Raw genomic sequence first — 24,086 nt, forward strand, 5'->3', positions numbered from 1 at the left:
TTTAAAAACCTTTACGGAAAAAGCAAACCATGCAATAATCTGAGACGGAGCTCAGAACAATAGCCAAATTAGCCGCCATGTTGGAGTCAACAGAAACCAGAAATTACATGATAAATATTCCCTTACCTTTGATGATCTTTATCAGAATGCACTCCCAGGAATCCTAGTTCCACAATAAATCGTTGTTTTGTTCGATAATGTCCATTACTTATGTCCAAGTAGCTACTTTTGCTTGCATGTGTAGTACACGTGTCCAAACGCTCGCGCAGATGCAGGCAAACGTAGGACGAAAACTTCAAAAAGTTATATTACAAGTCGAATAAACTGGTCAAACTAAGTAGATAATCAATCTTCAGGATGTTGTTATCATATATATCCAATAACGTTCCAACCGGAGCATTCCTTCTGTCTGTAGAAGTTATGGAACGCAAGGCGATATCATGAGGAATGCGCATGACCAGGAACTGTCAATCTGCCAAACCAGTGACTCATTCCCCTCTCATCCGGCCCCACAACACAGTATAAACTTCATTCAACGTTCTACCGACTGTTGACATCTAGTGGAAGGTGTAGGAAGTGCAAACAGATCCATATATTACAGGGAATTGAATAGGCGATGAGTTTAACATCGACCAGTCTCAGAATTCTCACTTCCTGTTTGGATTTTTTCTCAGGTTTTTGCCTGCCATATGAGTTCTGTTATACTCACATACATAATTCAAACAGTTTTAGAAACTTCAGAGTGTTTTATATGCATATATTAGTAACTGGGACTGAGGAGCAGGCCATTTACTCTGGGCACCTTTCATCCAAGCTACTCAATACTGCCCCTGCAGCCATAAGAAGTTAATCTTTATGTCCAAAAACCTAATTTGAAATTGGTGTGTTATGTTCAGAAATGCATTGTCTCAAACAAACATCCAGTGAAAGTGTAGAGAGCCACATCAAATAACAGAAATACTCATCATAAACATTGATTAAATATACAAGTGTTAAACATACGAATAAAGATAAACTTCTCCTCAACCAGGGTGATTTTTCCACAAATAGACAGGTATTTTCCTTTGCATGGTAGCAAGATCTTATCTATTTTTGCTAACTTTCTATACAAATATATTGGAGTGAGATCATTTCTTTCTTTTGGGATTTGTATACCGAGTATGTCCACATCTCCATCAGACCATTTAATTGGTAAACTACACGGTAATGTAAAATTAGCATTTTTTTGTGATCCAATACGTAATAGTACACTTATAAATTTGGTTTTAATCCAGAGAGGATATCAAAAGTATCTAGATCCTCTATGAGGCTGTGGAAAGATTTTAATTGTGGTTTTAAAAGAAAACATGAATCAGCGTACAATGACACCTTAGTTTTTAAGCCATGGATTTCTAATCCCTTAATTCTTAAGGCTAGGGGGCACTATTTTCACATCCGGATGAAAAGTGTGCCCAAAGTAAACTGCCTGCTACTCAGGCCCAGAAGCTAGGATATGCATATAATTGGTAAATTTGGATAGAAAACACTCTAAAGTTTCCAAATCCGTTAAAATGATGTCTGAGTATAACATAACTTATTTGGCAGGCAAAACCCAGAGGACAAAACATCCAGGATTTCTTTTTTTGAGGTCACTCTTTTCTATGTGGATCTCGATTTCTAAGGCACTTGCTTGCAGTTCCTATCGCTTCCACTAGATGTCAACAGTCTTTAGAAATTGGTTGATGTTTTTCCTTTGAGAAATGAAGAAATAGGGCTGTTCAGAACGAGGGTCAAGTCTAGTGTACTGTTGTGGTTGGGGCGCACGACCTGAAAGCTCGCTCCACTTTGTTTTTGTCTGATATTGAACAGTTTATCCTGTCTTATATTTGATAGATTATTTACGTTTAAAAATACCTAAAGTTGGATAAGTTGTTTGAAATGCTTGGATCAAGTTTACAGGTAGGTAACTTATTAGATACTTTGTAGTCATGTTGCGCGAGTTGGAACCGGTGTATTTTCTGAAATCAAACGCGCCAAATAAATTGACATTTTGGGGATATAACGATGGAATTTATCAAACAAAAGGACCATTTGTGATGTTTAATGGACAAATTGGAGTGCCAACAGAAGATCTTCAAAGGTAATGCATGAATTATATCGTTATTTCTGACTTTTGTGTTGAGCCTGGCGGGTTGAAATGTGATTTTCATGTGTTTGTTTGATGGGGTGCTGTCCTCAGATAATAGCATGGTTTGCTTTCGCCGTAAAGCCTTTTTGAAATCTGACACAGTGGCTGGATTAACAAGAAGTTAATCTTTAAACCGATGTATAACACTTGTATGATTCATGAATTATTATTATTATGAGTATTTCTGTTTTTGAATTTGGTGCGCTGCTATTTCACTGGGTGTTGTCAAATCAATCCCGTTAACGGGATTGGCGCGCGAAGGGATCACTAAGAAGTTAATATTATTGTTTGATCTAATTTTAACAGCTAACATTTCGATGGCAATAATAAATAGATATGCCAATAGTGGACAACCTTGTTTTACTCCTCTAGATAGTTTAAAACTTTGAGATGTAGCCATTATTTAATATTTTACACGTAGGGTTACTATACATAACTTTAACCCATTTTATAAGAGATTCCCAAAAATTGAAATATTCGAGGCATTTATATATATAAACTCCAGTCATACTTTGTCAAAAGCCTTTTCAAAATCAGCTATGAAAACCAGGCCTGGAGTCTCCGATATTTCATAGTATTCTATTGTTTCCAGTACTTGTCTTATATTATCTCCAATGTAACGTCCATGTAAAACACCTGTCTGATTAGGATGAATAATATCTGACAATACTTTATTAATTCTATGCACCAAGCATTTTGCTAGGATTTTTGCATCACAACACTGAAGTGTAAGAGGACTCCAATTTTTTTTATGAACTGGATCTTTATATATACACACACCATTTGGGTCCTGTTTCAGTAATAATGGTATCAGACCTTCTTGTTGCGTGTTTGATAATCTACCATTTATATAGGAGTGGTTAAAACATTCTAATAATGGTCCTCTGAGTATATCAAATACATGTTGAATACTTCCACTGGTATGCCATCCAGCCCTGGAGTTTTCCCAGCCTTAAAGGCTTTAATTGCATCAAGAAGTTCCTCCTCTGTAATTTGGCCTTCACATGTCTTTCTGTACCGATGTTAATTTGACATTATTATTAGGAAAAATTTCCATACAATTAGTTTCAGTTAGTGGAGATGGAGGAGACTGAAACGAAAACATATTCTTAAAGAATCATGCGTGACTCCATTTGCAACAAGTTTCCATAAATTTTTTTGGTAGCATTTCTATATTGAAGATTGAAAAATAATTTGGTGCATTTACTCACATTCCATCCAGTTCGCTTTATTTTTTATAATATTTTACACTGGATCTTTCTTGAATAAGTTCCTCCATTTCTTTTAGTTTTTTCCTCTAACTTATTCTGTGCCTCTATGGTACAGTTTTTATTGCTATCTAACTGTACTGTTAGTCCTTCAATTTCCTTTGTTAATATGGATTCTTTTGATCTAAATTGCTTTTGTTTTATAGATGAATACTGTATTGCATGGCCTCTAAAGGCACATTCAAAAGTGTCCCATACAATAAGGGGATCTGCTGTACCTATGTTATGTCTGAAAAAGTCAATTATAAATTATTCTGTCCTAGTTCTAAACAATTTATCATCTAGTAGGCTTTGATTAAATTTCCAATATCCTCGCCCAAGTAGAAATTCTGTAAGAGTATGCTAATTATGTGATGATCCGACCGCATTCTGTCCCCTATCAACACTTTTTAAACTTTTGGTGCCAGAGAATGGCATAAGAAAGTAGTCAAGACGACTAACTTGATTAAGCCTCCGCCATGTACAGTGTGGAGAACAAGTATTGGATACACTGCCGATTTTGCAGGTTTTCCTACTTACAAAGCATGTAGAGGTCTGTAATTTTTATCATAGGTACACTTCAACTGTGAGACGGAATCTAAAAAAAAAAGTAATTTTTAAAAAAGTAATTAATTTGCATTTTATTGCATGACATAAGTATTTGATACATCAGAAAAGCAGAACGTAATATTTGGTACAGAAACCTTTGTTTGCAATTACAGAGATCATACGTTTCCTGTAGTTCTTGACCAGGTTTGCACACATAGCAGCAGAGATTTTGGCCCACTCTTCCATACAGACCTTCTCCAGATCCTTCAGGTTTCGGGGCTGTCGCTGGGCAATACGGACTTTCAGCTCCCTCCAAAGATTTTCTATTGGGTTCAGGTCTGGAGACTGGCTAGGCCACTCCAGGACCTTGAGATGCTTCTTACGGAGCCACTCCTTAGTTGCCCTGGCTGTGTGTTTCGAGTCGTTGTCATGCTGGAAGACCCAGCCACGACCCATCTTCAATGCTCTTACTGAGGGGAAGGAGGTTGTTGGCCAAGATCTCGCGATACATGGCCCCATCCATCCTCCCCTCAATACGGTGCAGTCGTCCTGTCCCCTTTGCAGAAAAGCATCCCCAAAGAATGATGTTTCCACCTCCATGCGTCATGGTTGGGATGGTGTTCTTGGGGTTGTACTCATCCATCTTCTTCCTCCAAACACAGCGAGTGGAGTTTAGACCAAAAAGCCTATTTTTGTCTCATCAGACCACATTACCTTCTCCCATTCCTCCTCTGGATCATCCAGATGGTCATTGGCAAACTTCAGACGGGCCTGGACATGCGCTGGCTTGAGCAGGGGGACCTTGCGTGCGCTGCAGGATTTTAATCCATGACGGCGTAGTGTGTTACTAATGGTTTTCTTTGAGACTGTGGTCCCAGCTCTCTTCGGGTCATTGACCAGGTCCTGCCGTGTAGTTCTGGGCTGATCCCTCACCTTCCTCATGATCATTGAATCCCCACGAGGTGAGATCTTGCATGGAGCCCCAGACCGAGGGTGATTGACCGTCATCTTGAACTTCTTCCATTTTCTAATAATTGCGCCAACAGTTGTTGCCTTCTCACCAAGCTGATTGCCTATTGTCCTGTAGCCCATCCCAGCCTTGTGCAGGTCTACAATTTAACCCTGATGTCCTTACACAGCTCTCTGGTCTTGGCCATTGTGGAGATGTTGGAGTCTGTTTGATTGAGTGTGTGGACAGGTGTCTTTTATACAGGTAACGAGTTCAAACAGGTGCCGTTAATACAGGTAATGAGTGGAGAACAGGAGGACTTCTTAAAGAAAAACTAACAGGTCTGTGAGAGCCGGAATTCTTACTGGTTGGTAGGTGATCAAATACTTATGTCATGCAATAAAATGCAAATTAATTACTTAATCATACAATGTGATTTTCTGGATTTTTGTTTTAGATTCTGTCTCTCACAGTTGAAGTGTACCTATGATAAAAATTACAGACTTCTACACGCTTTGTAAGTAGGAAAACCTGCAAAATCGGCAGTGTATCAAATACTTGTTCTCCCCACTGTATCCACTAATTCCAATATATCCATGACATTCATGATTTCCTTAAGTGCCTGAGGGTGATAGTTTGTAGTGCGATTTCCTTTCCGGCCCATAGAGGTATTTAAGACCGTATTAACATATCCCACCATAATAATAGAGTCTAGTGTTGCTTGTAGAGTTGATCAATTCTTATATATTTTCAAAGAAACTTGGATCATCATTATTTGGACCGTATAGGTTAATAAGCCATATCTGTTTATTGTCCAATAACATTAAAATAATCCATCTACCTTGATGATATGTTTGGACAATTTGCACATTTGACTCAAAATTACTGTTAATTAAAACCATCACCACTTTTGAATGTCTTTGCCCACGGGATAAATATATTTCGCCACCTCCAGTCCCTGTTCCACAAAACTTAATCTAAAATTGTTGAATGAGTTTCCTGTAAACAATAGATATTATATTCCTTCTCTTTTAGCCAGGTAAATACTGATCACCTTTTCTTATTATCTGCTAAGCCATTACAGTTGTAACTGGCTATACTTATTTCACCACTTACCATAATGAGACAACTTTCAATTCTATTTATCAAAATATATGTTTGTAAACATACCATTAAAAAGTAACATGATGATTGAGTGTCTATACAGCTGTACCATGATATTTGCATTGCTACTAAGTAAACCTCCAATTGGTCCCCACTATTCCACCCGCTAAAAGCCCTCCTCATCCCGAGTTGGGTTGTCATCCCAGTGCCCGGCAAACCACCCCCAACCCCCCATATGCCATAGCCCTGAAAAGACTGGGATCCATCCTTCAAAAAGAGCACACAGTGCCATTTACAGAACAGAAGTAGATCAAATGCATTTCCATCGCCCTCACCTCGATATAGATATATTTAAAAAATCCTGTTTCTTAATTTCCATAATTAGCTATTAATATTTGTAGTAATGTAGACAATTTATGCAAAATAAATTACCCCTCACCAGTCTCGCCATTACCAAAATTACATTATTGCAAGCAATAATTATATAAGCATTCAATTATTGTGAATCATCCTATATTGTCCCTAACATCTTTTACTCCTTCGCAACAGTTGTGGGATACGCACATACACCCACACACTCATACACACTCAACCCTTCCCCCCCCCACAACCATAGGCTCACACGCAACAGTTGCACCATCCCAGAGCCCAACTCAAGAAAGGTCTTGATTTACAAATGCATATACAGTTGCAGCTGTATGAGAAGGCCTGCAAGACTGTGCAGAAAAAATGGTCAGAAATGGAGAGATTTTATTAACCATTGTCACGTCCTAGATGGAGGTCAAATGTACACCTTTTCCCTGAAACACCCACAACACGGTCCCCCGTATTGACCATATTCCCAAGCAACTCCATGCAGTCAGACTTTTGATTTTGTGCCACTCGGACCACAATAATATACCCCCCCCTCTGAAATTTCGAGTGTGACCCCCCCCCATGGGTTACTGCAGCTATTGTTGCCAGCACTGACACTGCCTGGGTGGGGGCACCACACCGGAATCCCCACCGGCTAGGTACAAGGTCGTCAAGTTTCTCATTAGCAGCTTTGAGAAATTCCTTGTATAGTATGCTCTCCCTTTAGGGGGCTTTGGCTTTGCAGGACCAACCCTGCCAAGCAGGCTCAGAATCTTGAGGGGGCAGTGCTGCTCTAGGTCTCTGACCGCATTTTGGCTGGATACAGACCGCTTACAGCAGGCCCATAAAACAGTTAGGGAGTTCTCCTTAGTATCTGGGTCATTCAGGTGGGTGTATAGGGTTGTGGACCGTTCCATCAATATAGGATCATAAATAAATAAATTAGATATCATTTATTTTAAAAAATGTTGTTCCCCATGATAGGACAATAAATAAATGAAATGTATAATTTATTTTAAAACACTGTTCCACCATGATAGGACAATAAATAAATAAAGTCGTATAATTCATTATAAAAAGTATATCCATCATTTGAACAACCTTGAAAGCTCTCTCTCACACCCCTGCGCACAGCAATACATTGGTTCTGGGATATGCAACCATTTCCTTTCTCACTCAACGCCACACTTTCCCAAACAGGAAGAAAAAAAACACAAAAAAACACCACACCATCCACACATACTGTGGCTTCTGTTTACTTTTTATCTTCACCATGTTGAATTAGTGCTTGTGTTCCAATTAGTTATATTTGAAGATATATAGAAAAGCTATATTTTTTTATTGTATTATTACAATCCATAACCGGGCTAGAATTGTGTTTCATTATTTTCCTTGTCTATAAGAACTTTGTAATTTTTTAAATAGCCATGGAGTAGTCTGTGTCTCTGAACAGCTGGTTATCAATATATAGTTTAACGACGACGAGAGCTACTCGTTTCCCTTTTAATCTATTTTCCTTGAAAATTGGATAGAGAACTTTCCGCCGTTCTGCAATTTCCTTCGGGAACTGGTCATTCATGCCAATTTTGGTCCCAGCAAGTCTTTTACCCAGGCTTTTAACCATTATTTTATCTTTAAATTAAGCAAATTTGACAACGATTGGGCGTTCATACCTCTGCCCTCTCTGTTCGAAGTGGTGTACACATTTGAGTTGGATTTTGTCGATAGCTCCGCATGGAATCTGAAGCGCTGTAAGGAGGAACTCTAACTACAGATTCAGGAACTTCTCCTTCTTTCTCTTGGATACCTGTTAGTACCAAATTCTCTCTCATGGATCTAGTCTTTATGTCAAGTAAGGCTTCTCTCAGAACGGTGTTCACTTCGGTTTTAATCTTATGGATTGTCACTTTTAGCTTGTTTGTTTCCTTCTCCAATGGTCGCAGCTTTTTCATCACTCATCTCGAGGCTTGCCTTCAACTCTTTTATATTCTTACTGACTAATTCAAGTATACCCAGATTGTCATTTATTGATTTTAACAGATCGGTTTCGACCTTTACCATTCCCGGTGGTGAAAATATTAAATCGTCTGTGTCTGTAGAAGTTACGTTTTCGTTCTGAAATATCCCCTGTCTAAACTCTCCGTCATGTTTGGGTGTTGCTTGTTTTCTTAATATTTGTCAATAAATTTCTCTAGCCTTAAGATTTGTTTTGTGTTATTATCCAGATTGTGTTGTGCTAATATTTAGTCTAACTTGCCGATATTGAATATTACATTTTCATCTTGAGGTGCTCTACACAACTACGTTCAGTCCACCATTACCTGTCTCAGTCCCGCCCTCTCCTCCTACCTCTATAACCAAGTACTTACAACAATCAGAATGAGACCGATCGAGGTGACGATTAATAATTGACTGCTATTGATATAAAGAGATCTTTTAAAGAGTGGATTCGGGAGATAACCGCTCTATATAAATGAATGCCTCCGTGGTTCCCCAGGTTATTAGTGGTTTAATTGTTGCATGGTTTAATTCAATCACGTAATCAATTAAACGTTAGGTAATCGATTTGATAAAATAGCATATCATATAATTTAATCAGTCAGAGACACGACAAATCTTGTCTGCTAAATTAAATAGTGTAGCCCACAGCCATATGGCATAGCCTGATCAGGGCCTAACATAAGGACAACTCAGAGTATGCTATTCTGTTCATCTGAAATATACATTTCCTTCATTTCATGTTTCTACAGACCTGTCTAAAATAAATAATGGATTTATTGTGATGGTATAGGCTGGTGTACATGGATTTATTAGACTTTTTAAAATGTAGATGTTCCAAAGTTCTGCATCAGTGGCTTGTAGGCTATGTGTGGATGCCAGGAGATGCTAAATGTGTTTTATGTTAATTAACGGTCAATTACTGTGAGACTAAATTTCATGACCGCCTCAGCCCTAGTCACAACTAGACTTAAAAAATACTAGACTTAAAAAATACTAAGACATCAGTGTTTCACAATCCCTGTCTGTTGGAGAGTTAGTTTTAAGCTAAGCAGCTCAGTTCTCCATGAAGGAACAACAATAGCATACCGATCAGTTCCTGGTCCAAACATACCTTCAGAGAGAAGGGCTGGGCGAAGTGGATCCTCACGCTACTTTTCTGTCGGTTGCCGCACAGCAAGGAGAACACACACCTCAGAGCAGACAGCAGACCAACCTGGGGGATATGGAATACATAAACACACACACATTATGGTATCCTCGTGGGGACCTACAATGAATTTCCATTCAAATTCCTATTTTCCCTAATCCCTAAACCTAAACCTAACCCCTACCATAACCCTAACCCGTAACCCTAATAGTAACCCTAACCCCTAAACTTAAAAAAGCGTTTGTCCTCATGGGGATGTGGGAAATTCGTTGGATACTTGAGGGAATGATTCGTTAGGAGGAGAATGGAAGTACAGATACAATAGAAGTATAGAATACATGCACATAAGCACACACAGATGAGTTATGATGATACCATAATGGGGCTCTCCCATTAAGAGGAAGATTAGGGGAGCAATAACAAAAATGAGCAGGCTCTTTTAATGAACGATAGGATGAAATGTGTGTGTGTGCGCGTGTAAGATTAATAATGAACAATAAGATGAAGAGGGAACATTAACCCACCCCCAACGGAACATCTTCATCTAACCAACAAGTACAGAATCAACACTGTTGGGGGGCTCCGAGGGGCTTTACCGGGAAACTTTAAGATTCATGTGTGTGTTATACAGGTAAATGTCAAAAATAATGGGAACATTATGGCCTGCTGGAGGTCATTTTGCAGGGCTCTGGCAGTGCTCCTCCTTGCACAAAGGCGGAGGTAGCGGTCCTGCTGCTGGGTTGTTGCCCTCCTACGGCCTCCTCCACGTCTCCTGATGTACTGGCCTGTCTCCTGGTAGCGCCTCCATGCTCTGGACACTACGCTGACAGACACAGCAAACCTTCTTGCCACAGCTCGCATTGATGTGCCATCCTGGATGAGCTGCACTACCTGAGCCACTTGTGTGGGTTGTAGACTCCGTCTCATGCTACCACTAGAGTGAAAGCACCGCCAGCATTCAAAAGTGACCAAAACATCAGCCAGGAAGCATAGGAACTGAGAAGTGGTCTGTGGTCACCACCTGCAGAACCACTCCTTTATTGGGGGTGTCTTGCTAATTGCCTATAATTTCCACTAGATCTGGCCAAACTGAGCAATCGGGGGAGAAGGGACCCGATGGTCACTGACAGAGCTCTAGAGTTCCTCTGTAGAGATGGGAGAACCTTCCAGAAGGACAACCATCTCTGCAGCACTCCACCAATCAGGTCTTTATGGTAGAGTGGCCAGACAGAAGACACTCCTTAGTAAAAGGCACATGACAGCCAGCTTGGAGTTTGCCAAAAGGCGCCTAAAGACTCTCAGACCATGATTGATGAAACCAAGATTGAACTCTTTAGCCTGAATGCCAAGAGTCACGTCTGGAGGAAACCTGGTACCATTGTTATGGTGAAGCATTGTGGTGGCAGTATCATGCTGTGGGTAGGTTTTTCAGCGTCAGGGACCGGAAGACTAGTCAGGATCGAGGCAAAGATGAACGGAGCAAAGTACAGAGAGATCCTTGATGAAAAGCACTCTGGAGCAGGTTAGGACCTCAGACTGGGGCACAGGTTCACCTTTCAAAAGGACAACGACCCCTAAGCACACAGCCAAGACAACGCAGGAGTGGCTTCGGGACAAGTCTCTGAATGTCCTTGAGTGACCAAGCCAGAGCCCGGACTTGAACCCGATCTAACATTTCTGGAGAGTCCTGAAAATAGCTGTGCAGCAACGCTTTCCCATCCAACCTGACCGAGCTTGAGAGGATCTGCAGAGAAGAATGGGAGAAACTTCCCAAATACTGATGTGCCAGGCTTGTAGCGTCATACCCAAGAAGACACGATGCTGTAATCACTGCCAAAGGTGCTTCAACAAAGTACTGAGTAAAGGGTCTGAATACTTATGTAAATATGATATCAGTTTTTTATTTTTCATAAATTAACAACAATTTCTAAAAATCTGTTTTTGCTTTGTCATTATGGGGTATTGTTTGCCGATTGATGATAATGAAAAAAATATATATTTTAGAATAAGGCTGTAACATAACAAAATGTGGAAAAAGTCAAGGGGTCAGAATACTTTCTGAAAGGCACTGTACCAAAGTGCATTGAAGCTGTTCTGGCTTGTGGTGGCCCAATGCCTTATTAACACACTTTATGTTGGTGCTTCCTTTATTTTGGCAGTTACCTGTAGGCTATACACTGAGTGTACAAAACATTAGGAACACCTGCTCTTTCCATGACAGACTAACCAGGTGAATCCAGGTCACCTGTTAAATCCACTTCAATCAGTGTAGATGAAGGGGAGGAGACAGGTTAAAGAAGTATTTTTAAGCCTAGAGACAACTGAGACATGGATTGTGTATGTGTGCCATTCAGTGAATGGGCAAGACGAAAGATTGAAGTGCCTTTGAACAGGGTATGTTAGTAGGTGCCAGGCACACTGGTTTGAGCATGTCAAGAACAGCAACGCTGCTGGGTTTATCATGCTCAACAGTTTCCTGTGGGTCAACATGGGCCAGCATCCCTGTGGAATGCGTTCGACACCCTGTAGAGTCCATGCCCCAACAAATTGAAGCTGTTGAGGGCAAAGAGTGGTGCAACTCAATATTAGGTAGGTGTTCCTATTGTTGTGTATACTGTACCGGTGTGCTGGTGTTGGGCACACAGTCATAGGAGATGCCCACTGGAACCAGGTGGACGTCAGGCACCACTCCCTCTCTCACAGCCAGTCTGATGCGTGCCAACCATTGCCCTCCTCGCCAACTCTCTCCTGACACACACACACTCAGTACCTGGCCTTCACACAGCAACTCACCAACCAACTACACACAAAGAGAGAGAGGGGGTGGGGGGCAGTTTGAGAAAAACATGTTTTGGAATGCAATAACCTGATAAATGACCCACCATAACGTAATGACAACCTCCAATAAGAGGGGTGGGGGACCAGAGAAGGAGAAGAGAGGATAGAGAAATAGGAGACCTAGTAGTCGATGCCTCCAGTCCAAAGCATCTGTCCCTACTGAGAGGTTGAAAAGGCAAGGATGATAAGGAAAGAGGGGATGATGAACAGAGAAAGAGAGGTGTATATAGCAGGACAGACAAGTGGATTATGAATGTGAGATATATGTACATACATACACAGTTGAAGTCGGAAGTTTACATACACCTTAGCCAAATACATTTGAACTCAGTTTTTCACAATTCCTGACATCTAATCCTAGTTAAAATTCCCTGTCTTAGGTCAATTAGGATCACCACTTATTTTAAGAATGTGAAATGTCAGAATAATAGTATAGAGAATGCTTTATTTCAGCTATTATTTCTTTCATCACATTCCCAGTGCGTCAGAAGTTTACATACACTCAATTAGTATTTGGTAGCATTGCCTTTAAATTGTTTAACTTGGGTCAAACGTTTCTGGTAGCCTTCCACAAGCTTCCCACAATAAGTTGGGTGAATTTTGGCCCAATCCTCCGCACACACTTTTTCAGTTCTGCCCACACATTTTCTATAGGATTGAGGTCAGGGCTTTGTGATGGCCACTCCAATACCTTGACTTTGTTGTCCTTAAGCCATTTTGTCACAACTTTGGAAGTATGCTTGGGGTCAATGTCCATTTGGAAGACCCATTTGCGACCAAGCTTTAACTTCCTGACTGATGTCTTGAGATGTTGCTTCAATATATCAAAATAATTTTCCTACCTCATGATGCCATCTATTTTGTGAAGTGTACCAGTCGCTCCTGCAGCAAAGCACCCCCACAACATGATCCTGCTACCCCCGTGCTTCACGGTTGGGATGGTGTTCTTCAGCTTGCAAGCATCCCCCTTTTTCCGACAAACATAACGATGGTCATTATGGCCAAACAGTTCTATTTTTGTTTCATCAGACCAGAGGACATTTCTTCAAAAAGTATGATCTTTGTCCCCATGTGCAGTTGCAAACCATAGTCTGGCTTTTTTTTGGCGGTTTTGGAGCAGTGGCTTCTTCCTTGCTGAGCAGCCTTTCAGGTTATGTCGATATAGGACTCGTTTTACTGTGGATATAGATACTTTTGTACCGGTTTCCTCCAGCATCTTCACAAGGTCCTTTGCTGTTGTTTTGGGATTGATTTGCACTCCTCTCACCAAAGTACGTTCATCTCTAGGGGACAGAACGTGTCTCCTTCCTGAGCGGTATGACGGCTGCGTGGTCCCATGGTGTTTATACTTGCGTACTATTGTTTGTACAGATGAACGTGGTACCTTCAGGCATTTGGAAATTGCTCCCAAGGGTGAACCAGACTTGTGGAGGTCTACAATTTTTTTTCTGAGGTCTTGGCTGATTTCTTTTGGTTTTCCCATGATGTCAAGCAAAGAGGCACTGAGTTTGAAGGTAGGCCTTGAAATACATCCACAGGTACACCACCAATTTATTCAAATGATGTCAATTAGCCTATCAGAGGCTTCTAAACCATGACAATATTCTGGTATTTTCTAAGCTGTTTAAAAGGCACAGTCAACTTAGTGTATGTACACGTCTGACCCAATGGAATTGTGATACAGTGAATTATAAGTGAAATAATCTGTCTGTAAACAATTGTTGGAAAAATTACTTGCATCATGCACAAAGTAGATGTCCTAACCAACTTGCCAAAACTAGAGTCTGTTAACAAGAAATTTGTGGAGTGGTTGCAAAACAAGTTTTAATGACTCCAATCTAAGTGTATGTAAAGTTCCGACTTCAACTGTGTGTGTATATATACATATATATATACACACACACAGCAGGACGGACCAGTGATACTATAGGATGAGCTGCAGTAGCTAGATGCCGCCAGAGCCTCAAGTTGTGTTTTTGCTTCTCAGACAGAGTGAATTAAATTACTATTGACCAGCAGAAGAGCAGCCCTGTGAAATGAACTCAATAAACTAGCAGGTCTATTAACAATGATGCACAGCCAATAGAAATACACACACAGCTGCCTCATTCCCTTTTTCCCTTACTTCCTCCTCCTCTCTCCTCTCCAGCCAACACAGATGCCACAGATTCTCTAGTGAGATTCAGACTTGCTGTTAATGGGAATAGAACCAGAGCTGGAGATGGGGCTGACAGTGGGGATGGAGCCGGAGTGGGGGATGGAGATGGGGCTGACAGTGGGGGATGGAGCCGGAGTGTGGGATGGAGATGGGGCTGACAGTGGGGGATGGAGCCGGAGTGTGGGATGGAGATGGGGCTGACAGTGGGGGATGGAGCCGGAGTGTGGGATGGAGATGGGGCTGACAGTGGGGGATGGAGCCGGAGTGTGGGATGGAGATGGGGCTGACAGTGGGGGATGGAGCCGAAGTGTGGGATGGAGATGGGGCTGACAGCGGGGGATGGAGCCGGAGATGGGGCTGACAGCGGGGGATGTAGCCGGAGATGTGGCTGACAGCGGGGGATGGAGCCAGAGATGGGGCTGACAGCGGGGGATGGAGCCGGAGATGGGGCTGACAGCGGGGGATGGAGCCGGAGATGGGGCTGACAGCGGGGGATGGAGCCGGAGATGGGGCTGACAGCGGGGGATGGAGCCGGAGATGGGGCTGACAGCGGGGGATGGAGCCGGAGATGGGAGCTGACAGTGGGGGATGGAGCCGGAGATGGGTCTGATAGTAGGGGATGGAGCTGGAGTGTGGGATGGAGCTAGGTCTGATAGTGGGGGATGGAGCTGGAGTGTGGGATGGAAATGGGGCTGACAGTGGGGGATGGAGCTGGAGTGGGGGATGGAGGAGCTGGAGTGGGGGATGGAGCTGGAGTGTGGGATGGAGCTCGGTCTGATAGTGGGGGATGGAGCTGGAGTGTGGGATGGAGCTAGGTCTGATAGTGGGGGATGGAAATGGAGTGTGGGATGGAGATGGGGCTGACAGTGGGGGATGGAGCCAGAGATGGGGCTGACAGCGGGGGATGGAGCCGGAGATGGGGCTGACAGCGGGGGATGGAGCCGGAGATGGGAGCTGACAGTGGGGGATGGAGCCGGAGATGGGTCTGATAGTAGGGAATGGAGCTGGAGTGTGGGATGGAGCTAGGTCTGATAGTGGGGGATGGAGCTGGAGTGTGGGATGGAAATGGGGCTGACAGTGGGGGATGGAGCTGGAGTGTGGGATGGAAATGGGGCTGACAGTGGGGGATGGAGCTGGAGTGGGGGATGGAGGAGCTGGAGTGGGGGATGGAGCGGGAGTGGGGGATGGAGCCGGAGTGGGGGATGGAGCTAGGTCTGATAGTGGGGGATGGAGCTGGAGTGTGGGATGGAAATGGGGCTGACAGTGGGGGATGGAGCTGGAGTGGGGGATGGAGGAGCTGGAGTGGGGGATGAAGCCGGAGTGGGGGATGGAGCCGGAGTGGGGGATGGAGCCGGAGTGGGGGATGGAGATGGGTCTGACAGTGGGGGATGGAGCTGGAGTGTGGGATGGAGCTAGGTCTGATAGTGGGGGATGGAGCTGGGGATGGAGCTGGAGTGTGGGATGGAAATGGGGCTGACAGTGGGGGATGGAGCCGGAGTGGGGGATGGAGCCGGAGTGGGGGATGGAGCCGGAGTGGGGGATGAGACAGGCTGGGTTCGGGTTGAAGTTCTGCCATCAGCATGCCAAGGAGTGCAATAAAGACGGCGCACGTGTGTGTGTGTGTTTAACCCAAATTCCATTTATCCCCTTCCCCTGAAGTACGAAGGTCTCTCGAATCCACTTGTTGATGGAGACAGACTTACGGAGGTCATGACTGATGAGTAGAGGTTGTCGGTCTCTGCTTCCTGTTCTGTGATTGGATCTGGTGGGAGGAGGACCACGCCAAGTCTCTGCAGGACTGACCTATAGGAACAGGTTATATCAGTCAGGTGACAGGAAGAGAGTAGAGCAGCCAAACTGCCATACCAGGTTGTCTTTTTGTCAATCACTGACTGTCTGTGTGTGTCTGCGCACGCGCGTACCTGAACCAGTTGTTGTGTATCTGTAGGTGACAGAGTGTGTATGGCACTCTCAGGTTGTGACAGAAGAGAACCAGGGGGATGAGAGCAGAGTCCACGATACTCTGAGGCACACACACATACACCAGTGACGCACCCTGAAAAACAAAACACATTACACACATTCATTCCTCCAATCGACCTTCTACACACACACCTACATATCTTCTTACACTCTGATCAAAATGTCTGTGTGTGCGTTCGCCAAAGTTTCCTAGGGGGACGCAACCTTTATTTGAGGGGTAAAATATCCTTATCATCATCATCCTTAAATAGCCTATAGGTACACCTAAAATATGTCATGAGTCTTGTTAAAATATGTAGAATTGCAGTAAATTAGCTTCAAAACAACATTTTATTTTACTATGGTTATAGCGTCATTTAATTAAAAAAAGTTTTATTTGAACCTTTATGACGGCCTACACCGGTCCAAACCCGGTTGACGCTGGGCCAATTGTGCGCCACCCTATGGGACTCCCAATCACAGTCGGTTGTGATACAGCCTGGATTTGAACCATGGTCTGTAGTGACAGATGCAGTGCCTTAGACCGCTGCACCACTCAGGAGCCCCATCACTATTGATTTAATATAGAGCCCTAGAAAGACCTTATTATTATTCCGCTGCTCTATGTAAAACTACATACTTCAGTCAAACTGCCATCGTTGAAGTCGTTTGTGGTGAGGTCAAAATGAGGGGTGTTGAACAAAATAAAGTCATCAGTGATTGGATCATCTCTAACCAGAGTATCAACGGCAATTACGAATTTTCAAAACGCAGCTTTACACGTGAGTTCTGGCTCTGGCCCAATGCATCGGTTTCTAGGACCACTAAGAAAGGTTCAAATGTCTTTGCGTTCTAGAAATAGTCGGGGAGGTACTCAGATCCAGACTCTAACGTCCATGGGCGTGGCGTAGCATTTGGCCGGAGCAAGGAGTTTGGGTAGCCAGGCAAAGAAAGACCCTCATACCTATGGGGTACATATGAAAATGTCTGTATGACAGTGTGTGCGTGTGTGAGTGAGTACCTGCTTTGAGGCTCTGTGCAGGGGAGCCATGTGGTTCAGGTTGACCTGGACACTGCAGAACACTGACCCAAACACCTTCAGCAACACCCAGCCTACCAGCCTGGAGAGAGAGAGACAACCCCCTTCAGCAATACCCAGCCTACCAGAGAGAGACAAACGTCTTCAGCCTGGGGGGGGGGGGGGGGGGGAAGAAAGAAAGAAAGAAAGAAAGAGAGAGAGAAAGAGAGAAACGCCTTCAGCAACCCCCAGCCTAGAGACAAACCATAAAAACATAGCTCTCAGGAGTGCTCTAATTCTAAAGATAGTGTTTGTGAGGGAAAGATAGGAGAAACATGACACTGACATGGAGAAAGCGCGGGGTAAACCCATTTGAATTTAATCACTTTAATCAGTTCTTTGTAGTTTGACAACCCTGTTTGTAAGCTTTTAAATGATATTAAACTTTTAGATTTTCCAGTGATGAAGACATTTAAAGCCTGAATGTTTTGGCATTCAGGTCCAAAAAGTCACCTTTAGAGCACTTCTACAATGGACAAACATGGAAAGTGTTGTTGAAATCAAAAGGGATGCTATGAAAAAGTAAATTAATTCAAATGGATTTTCCCGGAGGGGTAGAAAGAGAGAGAGAAGATAAAGAGGGTCAGATGACACTGGCTGGAAATTAGATGGAAGTTGTGGGGGGAGAGAGAGAGCGCGAGAGAGAGAGCGCGGGTGGAGAGAAGTAGACAGATTTTAAAGACAACCACAATAGAATTCAAATGACCGAGTATATCTACTGGGGATGGAATTGAAAAGAGAATTTTCAATTCCATCCAGGGCTACATTATATTCCACCATCTATGGAATCTGAAAGGCAGTGAAATTCAGAAGGCAGGTCAAATTAGCTCCAAGACAGGATTTCAATGACAATGGTATCCAAAAACAAATTCCAAGATTTATGGAACAGCGTTAATTCCAAATGGCACCCTATTCCCTACTTTTGATAGGGCTCTATGGGCCTTTTGGGACACATCCACTGCTGGACAGACAGACCCACCGTAGAAGCTGTGGCGAGATGCAGGTGTTGATGAGGGAGAAGTAGGGGGTAAGGTGGGTGAGTGAACCCCGGGTGTCTCCCCCCGCTGGTGCTATGTCTGGTGAGGAGAGAGCCTTCTGCACCCTGAAACACACACGTTGGGATAGGAAACAGGACAAAACAGCCATTTTACTTAACACGTGCACAAACACGTATGCACACACTCATACACACACCCAGTTGGTGTGAGCTTGGGTGAGCTCCCAGCCATTAAGGACGTACATGGAAGGGAAAGGCCAGAAAATGGCTAAAGACTCCAGCCACCCGTGCTCCCGTCCGACAGATGGTACCGGTGCATCAAAGCTCAGAACAACAGACTCTTACAGTTTTTATCCCCTGACCATAAGACTGTTAAAAGCCTGACAACTACTACTCACACTCACACCTACGCTCCTGCTAAAATCTTTAATGATTAGATGTATTATTTCCACTACGATGCTGTTCATTGATTGCCATTATCTATTTTATCCTGCTATTGGCCACTATTACTCCCGTTCACATTTAGACACTCGCCGGACAGTTTATTAGGTACACACATCTAGTACTGGGTCGGACCCCCTTTGCCTCCAGAACAACCTGAATTATTCAGGACAAGGATTCTACAAGGTGTCGGAAACGTTCGTTGCTCAATTGGTATCAAGGGACCTATCGTGTGCCATGAAAACATTCCCCACACAAGTACACTACCGCTACCAGCCTGTATGAACCAGGATGGGTCCATGGACTAATGCTGCTTACGCCAAATCGTGACTGTCATCAGCATGACGCAACAGAAACCAAGATTCGTCGGACTAGGCAATGTTTTCCCACTCAATTGTCCAGTGTTGGTGATCGCGTGCCTACTGGAGCCGATTCGTCTAGTTTTTAGCTGATAGGAGCGTAACCCGATGTGGTCGTCTGCTGCAATAGCCCATCTGTGACGAGGATCGACACGTTATGCATTACGAGATGCCGTTCTGCACCGTTATTTATCTGTTTGTGGCCCACCTGTTAGCTTGTACGATTCTTGCCATTCTCCTTAGACCTCTCAACAAGCTGTTTTCGCCCACAGGACTGCCACTGACTGGATGTTTTTTGTTTGTCGCACCATTCTTAGTAAACCCTAGACACGGTCATGCGTGAAAAGCCAAGGAGGGCATTCGTTTGAGTTACTGGATCTGGCATGCCTTGCACCGACGATCATACCACGGTCAAAGTCGCTTAAGCCACTCGTTTTGCCTATTCTAACATTGACTCACTGTACGTAGGAGCAAACCATTTTCGTGAACGGGGTGGTGTACCTAATAAACTGGCATGTGAGTGTATATCAAATCAAATTTATTTATATAGCCCTTCTTACATCAGCTGATATCTCAAAGTGCCTTACAGAAACCCAGCCTAAAACCCCAAACAGCAAGCAATGCAGGTGTAGAATCACGGTGGCTTGGAGAAACTCCCTAGAAAGGCCAAAACCTAGGAAGAAACCAGGCTATGAGGGGTGGCCAGTCCTCTTCTGGCTGTGCCGGGTGGAGATTATAACAGAACATGGCCAAGATGTTCAAATGTTCATAAATGACCAGCATGGTCAAATAATAATAATCACAGTAGTTGTCGAGGTTGCAGCAAGTCAGCACCTCAGGAGTAAATGTCAGTTGGCTTTTCATAGCCGATCATTAAGATATCTGCTGGTATATCTGCTGGTCCCAGTGGTTTTCAATTCATGTGGTCTTGTTTTTTCCAAAGAGAGAGAGTTTTGGTACATAGCGATCCATTTGTTATATGTCTGCAGGAGCGATCCATTTTCGCTATAGTATTTTTTTTATAGTGATTACTGCACTGTTGGGTAGAGCTTGCAAGTTAAACATTTACGCTTCGAACACACCGACAGCGTCAATGCGCAAAATAGTATGCAGCATCAGCTGGATGTGTGCAACAAAAGTTTAACATTCACCTTCCGCTACCATTTCTGTCAAGCCGTCTACTCATACAGTTTAACGCATACGTTCAATAAATCCAACATCTGCACCACACCAAAAGCACTGCAACTGCCTCTGCAACACAATGCTGCACAGCAAACGCAGCGTTTCATTGGAAATGTATAATTCTGGTGTACCAAAATGCAATGATGCCGTCGGTGTGTTCGAAGCGGTAACTGTACTTACGCATTCAACAATAAAACACACACACAGGTACCTGTTGCTTTGGGAGACTCGCTCCACTCTGTCAGTAGCAGGACTAGGGTAGACCCTGCAGCCTCTGACCAACAGCACACAGCACACTCTCCTCACCAGCCAACCACGATACCTACAACACCCAGGAAACATCACATCATTGTGTGTTTGCATGCAGTGTAAGGCCGTGGAGTGTGTGTGTGTAATATATGTGTTACATCTACCTGGTGTGGGTCTCATTGACACTCAGTAGATTATGGAACCCCAGAGAGGGTATGGTCTGTCCCAGCTTCTTGCCCTGAAACGCAAGTGTAAGCACACACACACACACAACCTAGTTGGTTAGACCAGTCCAAAGACTACTACACACTGCCAGTACCACACCTCATAATAATGGCTGGAATTGAGTGATGGAATGGTATGAAACACATGTTTGATGTGATTGACACCATTCCATTACTATGAACCCATCCTGATTTAAAGTGCCTCCAGCCACCACTGCTGCAGAGATTGACTGATGTGAACAGTAAACGTCCTCTAAGGACTTCATTTAAATGGGGCCATTTATTAGGACATGACTGGGTTTGCTAAATGTGCTTTGTGTGTCAGGTCAACCCCATCTCTATGGGTACACCTCAATAGCCTCTCTATAGACCTTTTTCCAGTACACGACACACTGACGTCACTCTTGGCGGCAGTAAGAAAGCCATCACCATTTGCGGCCATTCAACATTTAGATTTACGTTTTTATTACTTCTAAACTTAATACGTTTTTTGGGTTCTCATACGCTTACAATGATGTTTTGATTCTTGCTTGAACAGTCGCTAAGATTATATTTTGTGATTGTTTTGCAAAATAACTATTTTGGATGCAGCAGTTGTTAGCTAGAATGCTAACACTCATTCTTATAAGCTGTAGCAAAAGCTAGCCAAAGAGCAATTTTACTGGTTGAAGTTTGTGTTTAAGTATAATGTAATTGATTTGCGATGATGACACAAACAATATATTAAGCAGGACATTCATACATTCATTCAATTATAATCCAAAAGTAGGGTGAAATAAGCAACATGTAAATAGAGGCGGTTTTTGTGGGCGTTCTATAAGATTGCACTGTGTTCTGCCACCCTCATGCGGCAAAGTTTGCAAACACAGAAAGGGCTCTCTGGGCACCCCCTCCATAGGCTCGCTCTCTGGGCACCCCCTCCATAGGCTCGCTCTCTGGGCACCCCCTCCATAGGCTCGCTCTCTGGGCACCCCCTCCATAGGCTCGCTCTCTGGGCACCCCCTCCATAGGCTCGCTCTCTGGGCACCCCCTCCATAGGCTCGCTCTCTGGGCACCCCCTCCATAGGCTCGCTCTCTGGGCACCCCCTCCATAGGCTCGCTCTCTGGGCACCCCCTCCATAGGCTCGCTCTCTGGGCACCCCCTCCATAGGCTCGCTCTCTGGGCACCCCCTCCATAGGCTCGCTCTCTGGGCACCCCCTCCATAGGCTCGCTCTCTGGGCACCCCCTCCATAGGCTCGCTCTCTGGGCACCCCCTCCATAGGCTCGCTCCCTGGGCACCCCCTCCATAGGCTCGCTCCCTGGGCACCCCCTCCATAGGCTCGCTCTCTGGGCACCCCCTCCATAGGCTCGCTCTCTGGGCACCCCCTCCATAGGCTCGCTCTCTGGGCACACCTCAATAGGCTCGCTCTCTGGGCACACCTCAATAGGCTCGCTCTCTGGGCACACCTCATTCAGACTGGCATGTATTGTCCGAGCTAAAGCTGGCGGTGTCCGAGCTAAAAGGTGAAAATCGCTAGCCGTGGCTAACAAAGACTAGTAGCTAGTTAGCTGGCTAGTTCCTGACAGAGGTTCCAGTTTTAAGGAATAAAAATAGCAGATGCGTACCACATTGGGTGAGGCGGGTTGCAGGAAAGTATATTTAGTTAGTAAACAGAAAGTGAGATTAAAATGTATACAAGAAAAGAAATAGCCGGCTATTTACACGGGATAAGACAGACACGACCGCTACACCAACTTGGTTTGCATCTGCTACGCCATCTTGGATTTGCATTAGTCTGAAAACAGTAGTTAGGTGTCAAAATGGAGGAACACAAGGAACAGGAAGACACTATTGAGACGCAATCTACTTTATAAACTCGGTGGTTTGAGCCCTGAATGCTACAGTATATCAGACCATATACAATGGGTATGACAAAAAATAACTATTTAGTCTTCTAATTACGTTGGTAACCAGTTTATAATAGCAATAAGCGACCTCAGGGGTTTGTGGTATATGGCCAATATACCACCGCTAAGGGCTGTGTCCAGGCACTCTGCGTTGCGTCATCCTTAAGAACAGCCCTTAGCTGTGGAATATTGGACATATACCACAAACCCCTGAGGTCGTATTGCTTGATTATACAACGGGTGGTTTGGAATTCCCATTGTTAGAGCCTATCCTGCCCATGATATACGAGACAACCACAGGAGGTTGGTGGCACCTTCATTTGGGAGAACGGGCTTGTGGTAATGACTGGAGCGGACTTAGTGGAATGGTATCAAATACATCAAACAAATGGTTTCCAGGTGTTTGATGCCATTTGCTCCGTTCCGGACATTATTAGGAGCCGTTCTCCCCTCAGCAGCCTCTACTGGAGACAACATACACATGGCCTGTACATTCATAAAAAGTGCCATTGTTTACATTGTTACCTAGCAACGCACTACTACTCCTCCTCGGGCCTTATTGCTTAAGTACCCACCTCGCCTCGCTCTCCATCCCCCTACTTACCAGGCTGTCAGGGGTACACTGGTGGCAACATTGTCCTACAGATGGTCTGAATTTGCCGAGGTAGGGAGCTACAGTCTTCAGCTTCTTCTTGATCTTCGACCCCCACGACAACTAACAGGGAGAGAATGCAGGGATATGGCATTAACATACACACAAAATCATAATGTAAATTGACGACAGCATCAACTCTGAGTCAACATGCTTCATATTTGGTATTGTTCTTATATCGTCCGGCACAAACACATGATCTTATATCAACAACATGTCAACATGTCTAACACAAACCGGATTGTCACTGTATAGGACTTTTGAGCGGTGACTTTCAAACTAGCTAAGTGGCAGTAGAATGTGTTTACATGACATCCCTATCAGTGAGACCAAATCCATTATTATTCTGTCTACTCCCAACACACAAGTATTGTGCTGTGTGTGTGTGCGCATGTGTAACAGACGAAGGCATTGATTGGCTTGCTTGTAGTGTAACACGGTACCACGGTAATATCACGTTACCAAAATGTCATGATATGAAGATTTTAGAATACCGTAGTACTGTCTCATACGATACTACCGACTTTTTCAGCCCGACCG

At 43.9% G+C, this 24,086-nt stretch overlaps 1 protein-coding gene across 1 annotated transcript in view; it reads right to left on the reverse strand.

Annotated features, from left to right (window-relative positions):
• The window catches only part of gpat2 (glycerol-3-phosphate acyltransferase 2, mitochondrial), a 40,671-nt gene that overhangs the window by 10,950 nt on the left and 5,635 nt on the right, over positions 1–24,086 (reverse strand). Inside the window, exons 2-10 of the mRNA XM_039012816.1 lie at positions 23,499–23,609; positions 20,947–21,020; positions 20,745–20,855; positions 18,534–18,656; positions 17,498–17,597; positions 16,437–16,570; positions 16,218–16,317; positions 12,139–12,318; positions 9,483–9,584 (exon numbers count right to left, since the gene is read on the reverse strand). Of these exons, the coding sequence (XP_038868744.1) occupies positions 9,483–9,584; positions 12,139–12,318; positions 16,218–16,317; positions 16,437–16,570; positions 17,498–17,597; positions 18,534–18,656; positions 20,745–20,855; positions 20,947–21,020; positions 23,499–23,609 (1,035 nt within the window). The remainder of the gene's footprint in view (positions 1–9,482; positions 9,585–12,138; positions 12,319–16,217; positions 16,318–16,436; positions 16,571–17,497; positions 17,598–18,533; positions 18,657–20,744; positions 20,856–20,946; positions 21,021–23,498; positions 23,610–24,086) is intronic.

This window comes from Salvelinus namaycush, chromosome 18 (assembly GCF_016432855.1).
Source record: "Salvelinus namaycush isolate Seneca chromosome 18, SaNama_1.0, whole genome shotgun sequence".
Classification (NCBI taxonomy): Eukaryota; Metazoa; Chordata; class Actinopteri; order Salmoniformes; family Salmonidae; genus Salvelinus; species Salvelinus namaycush.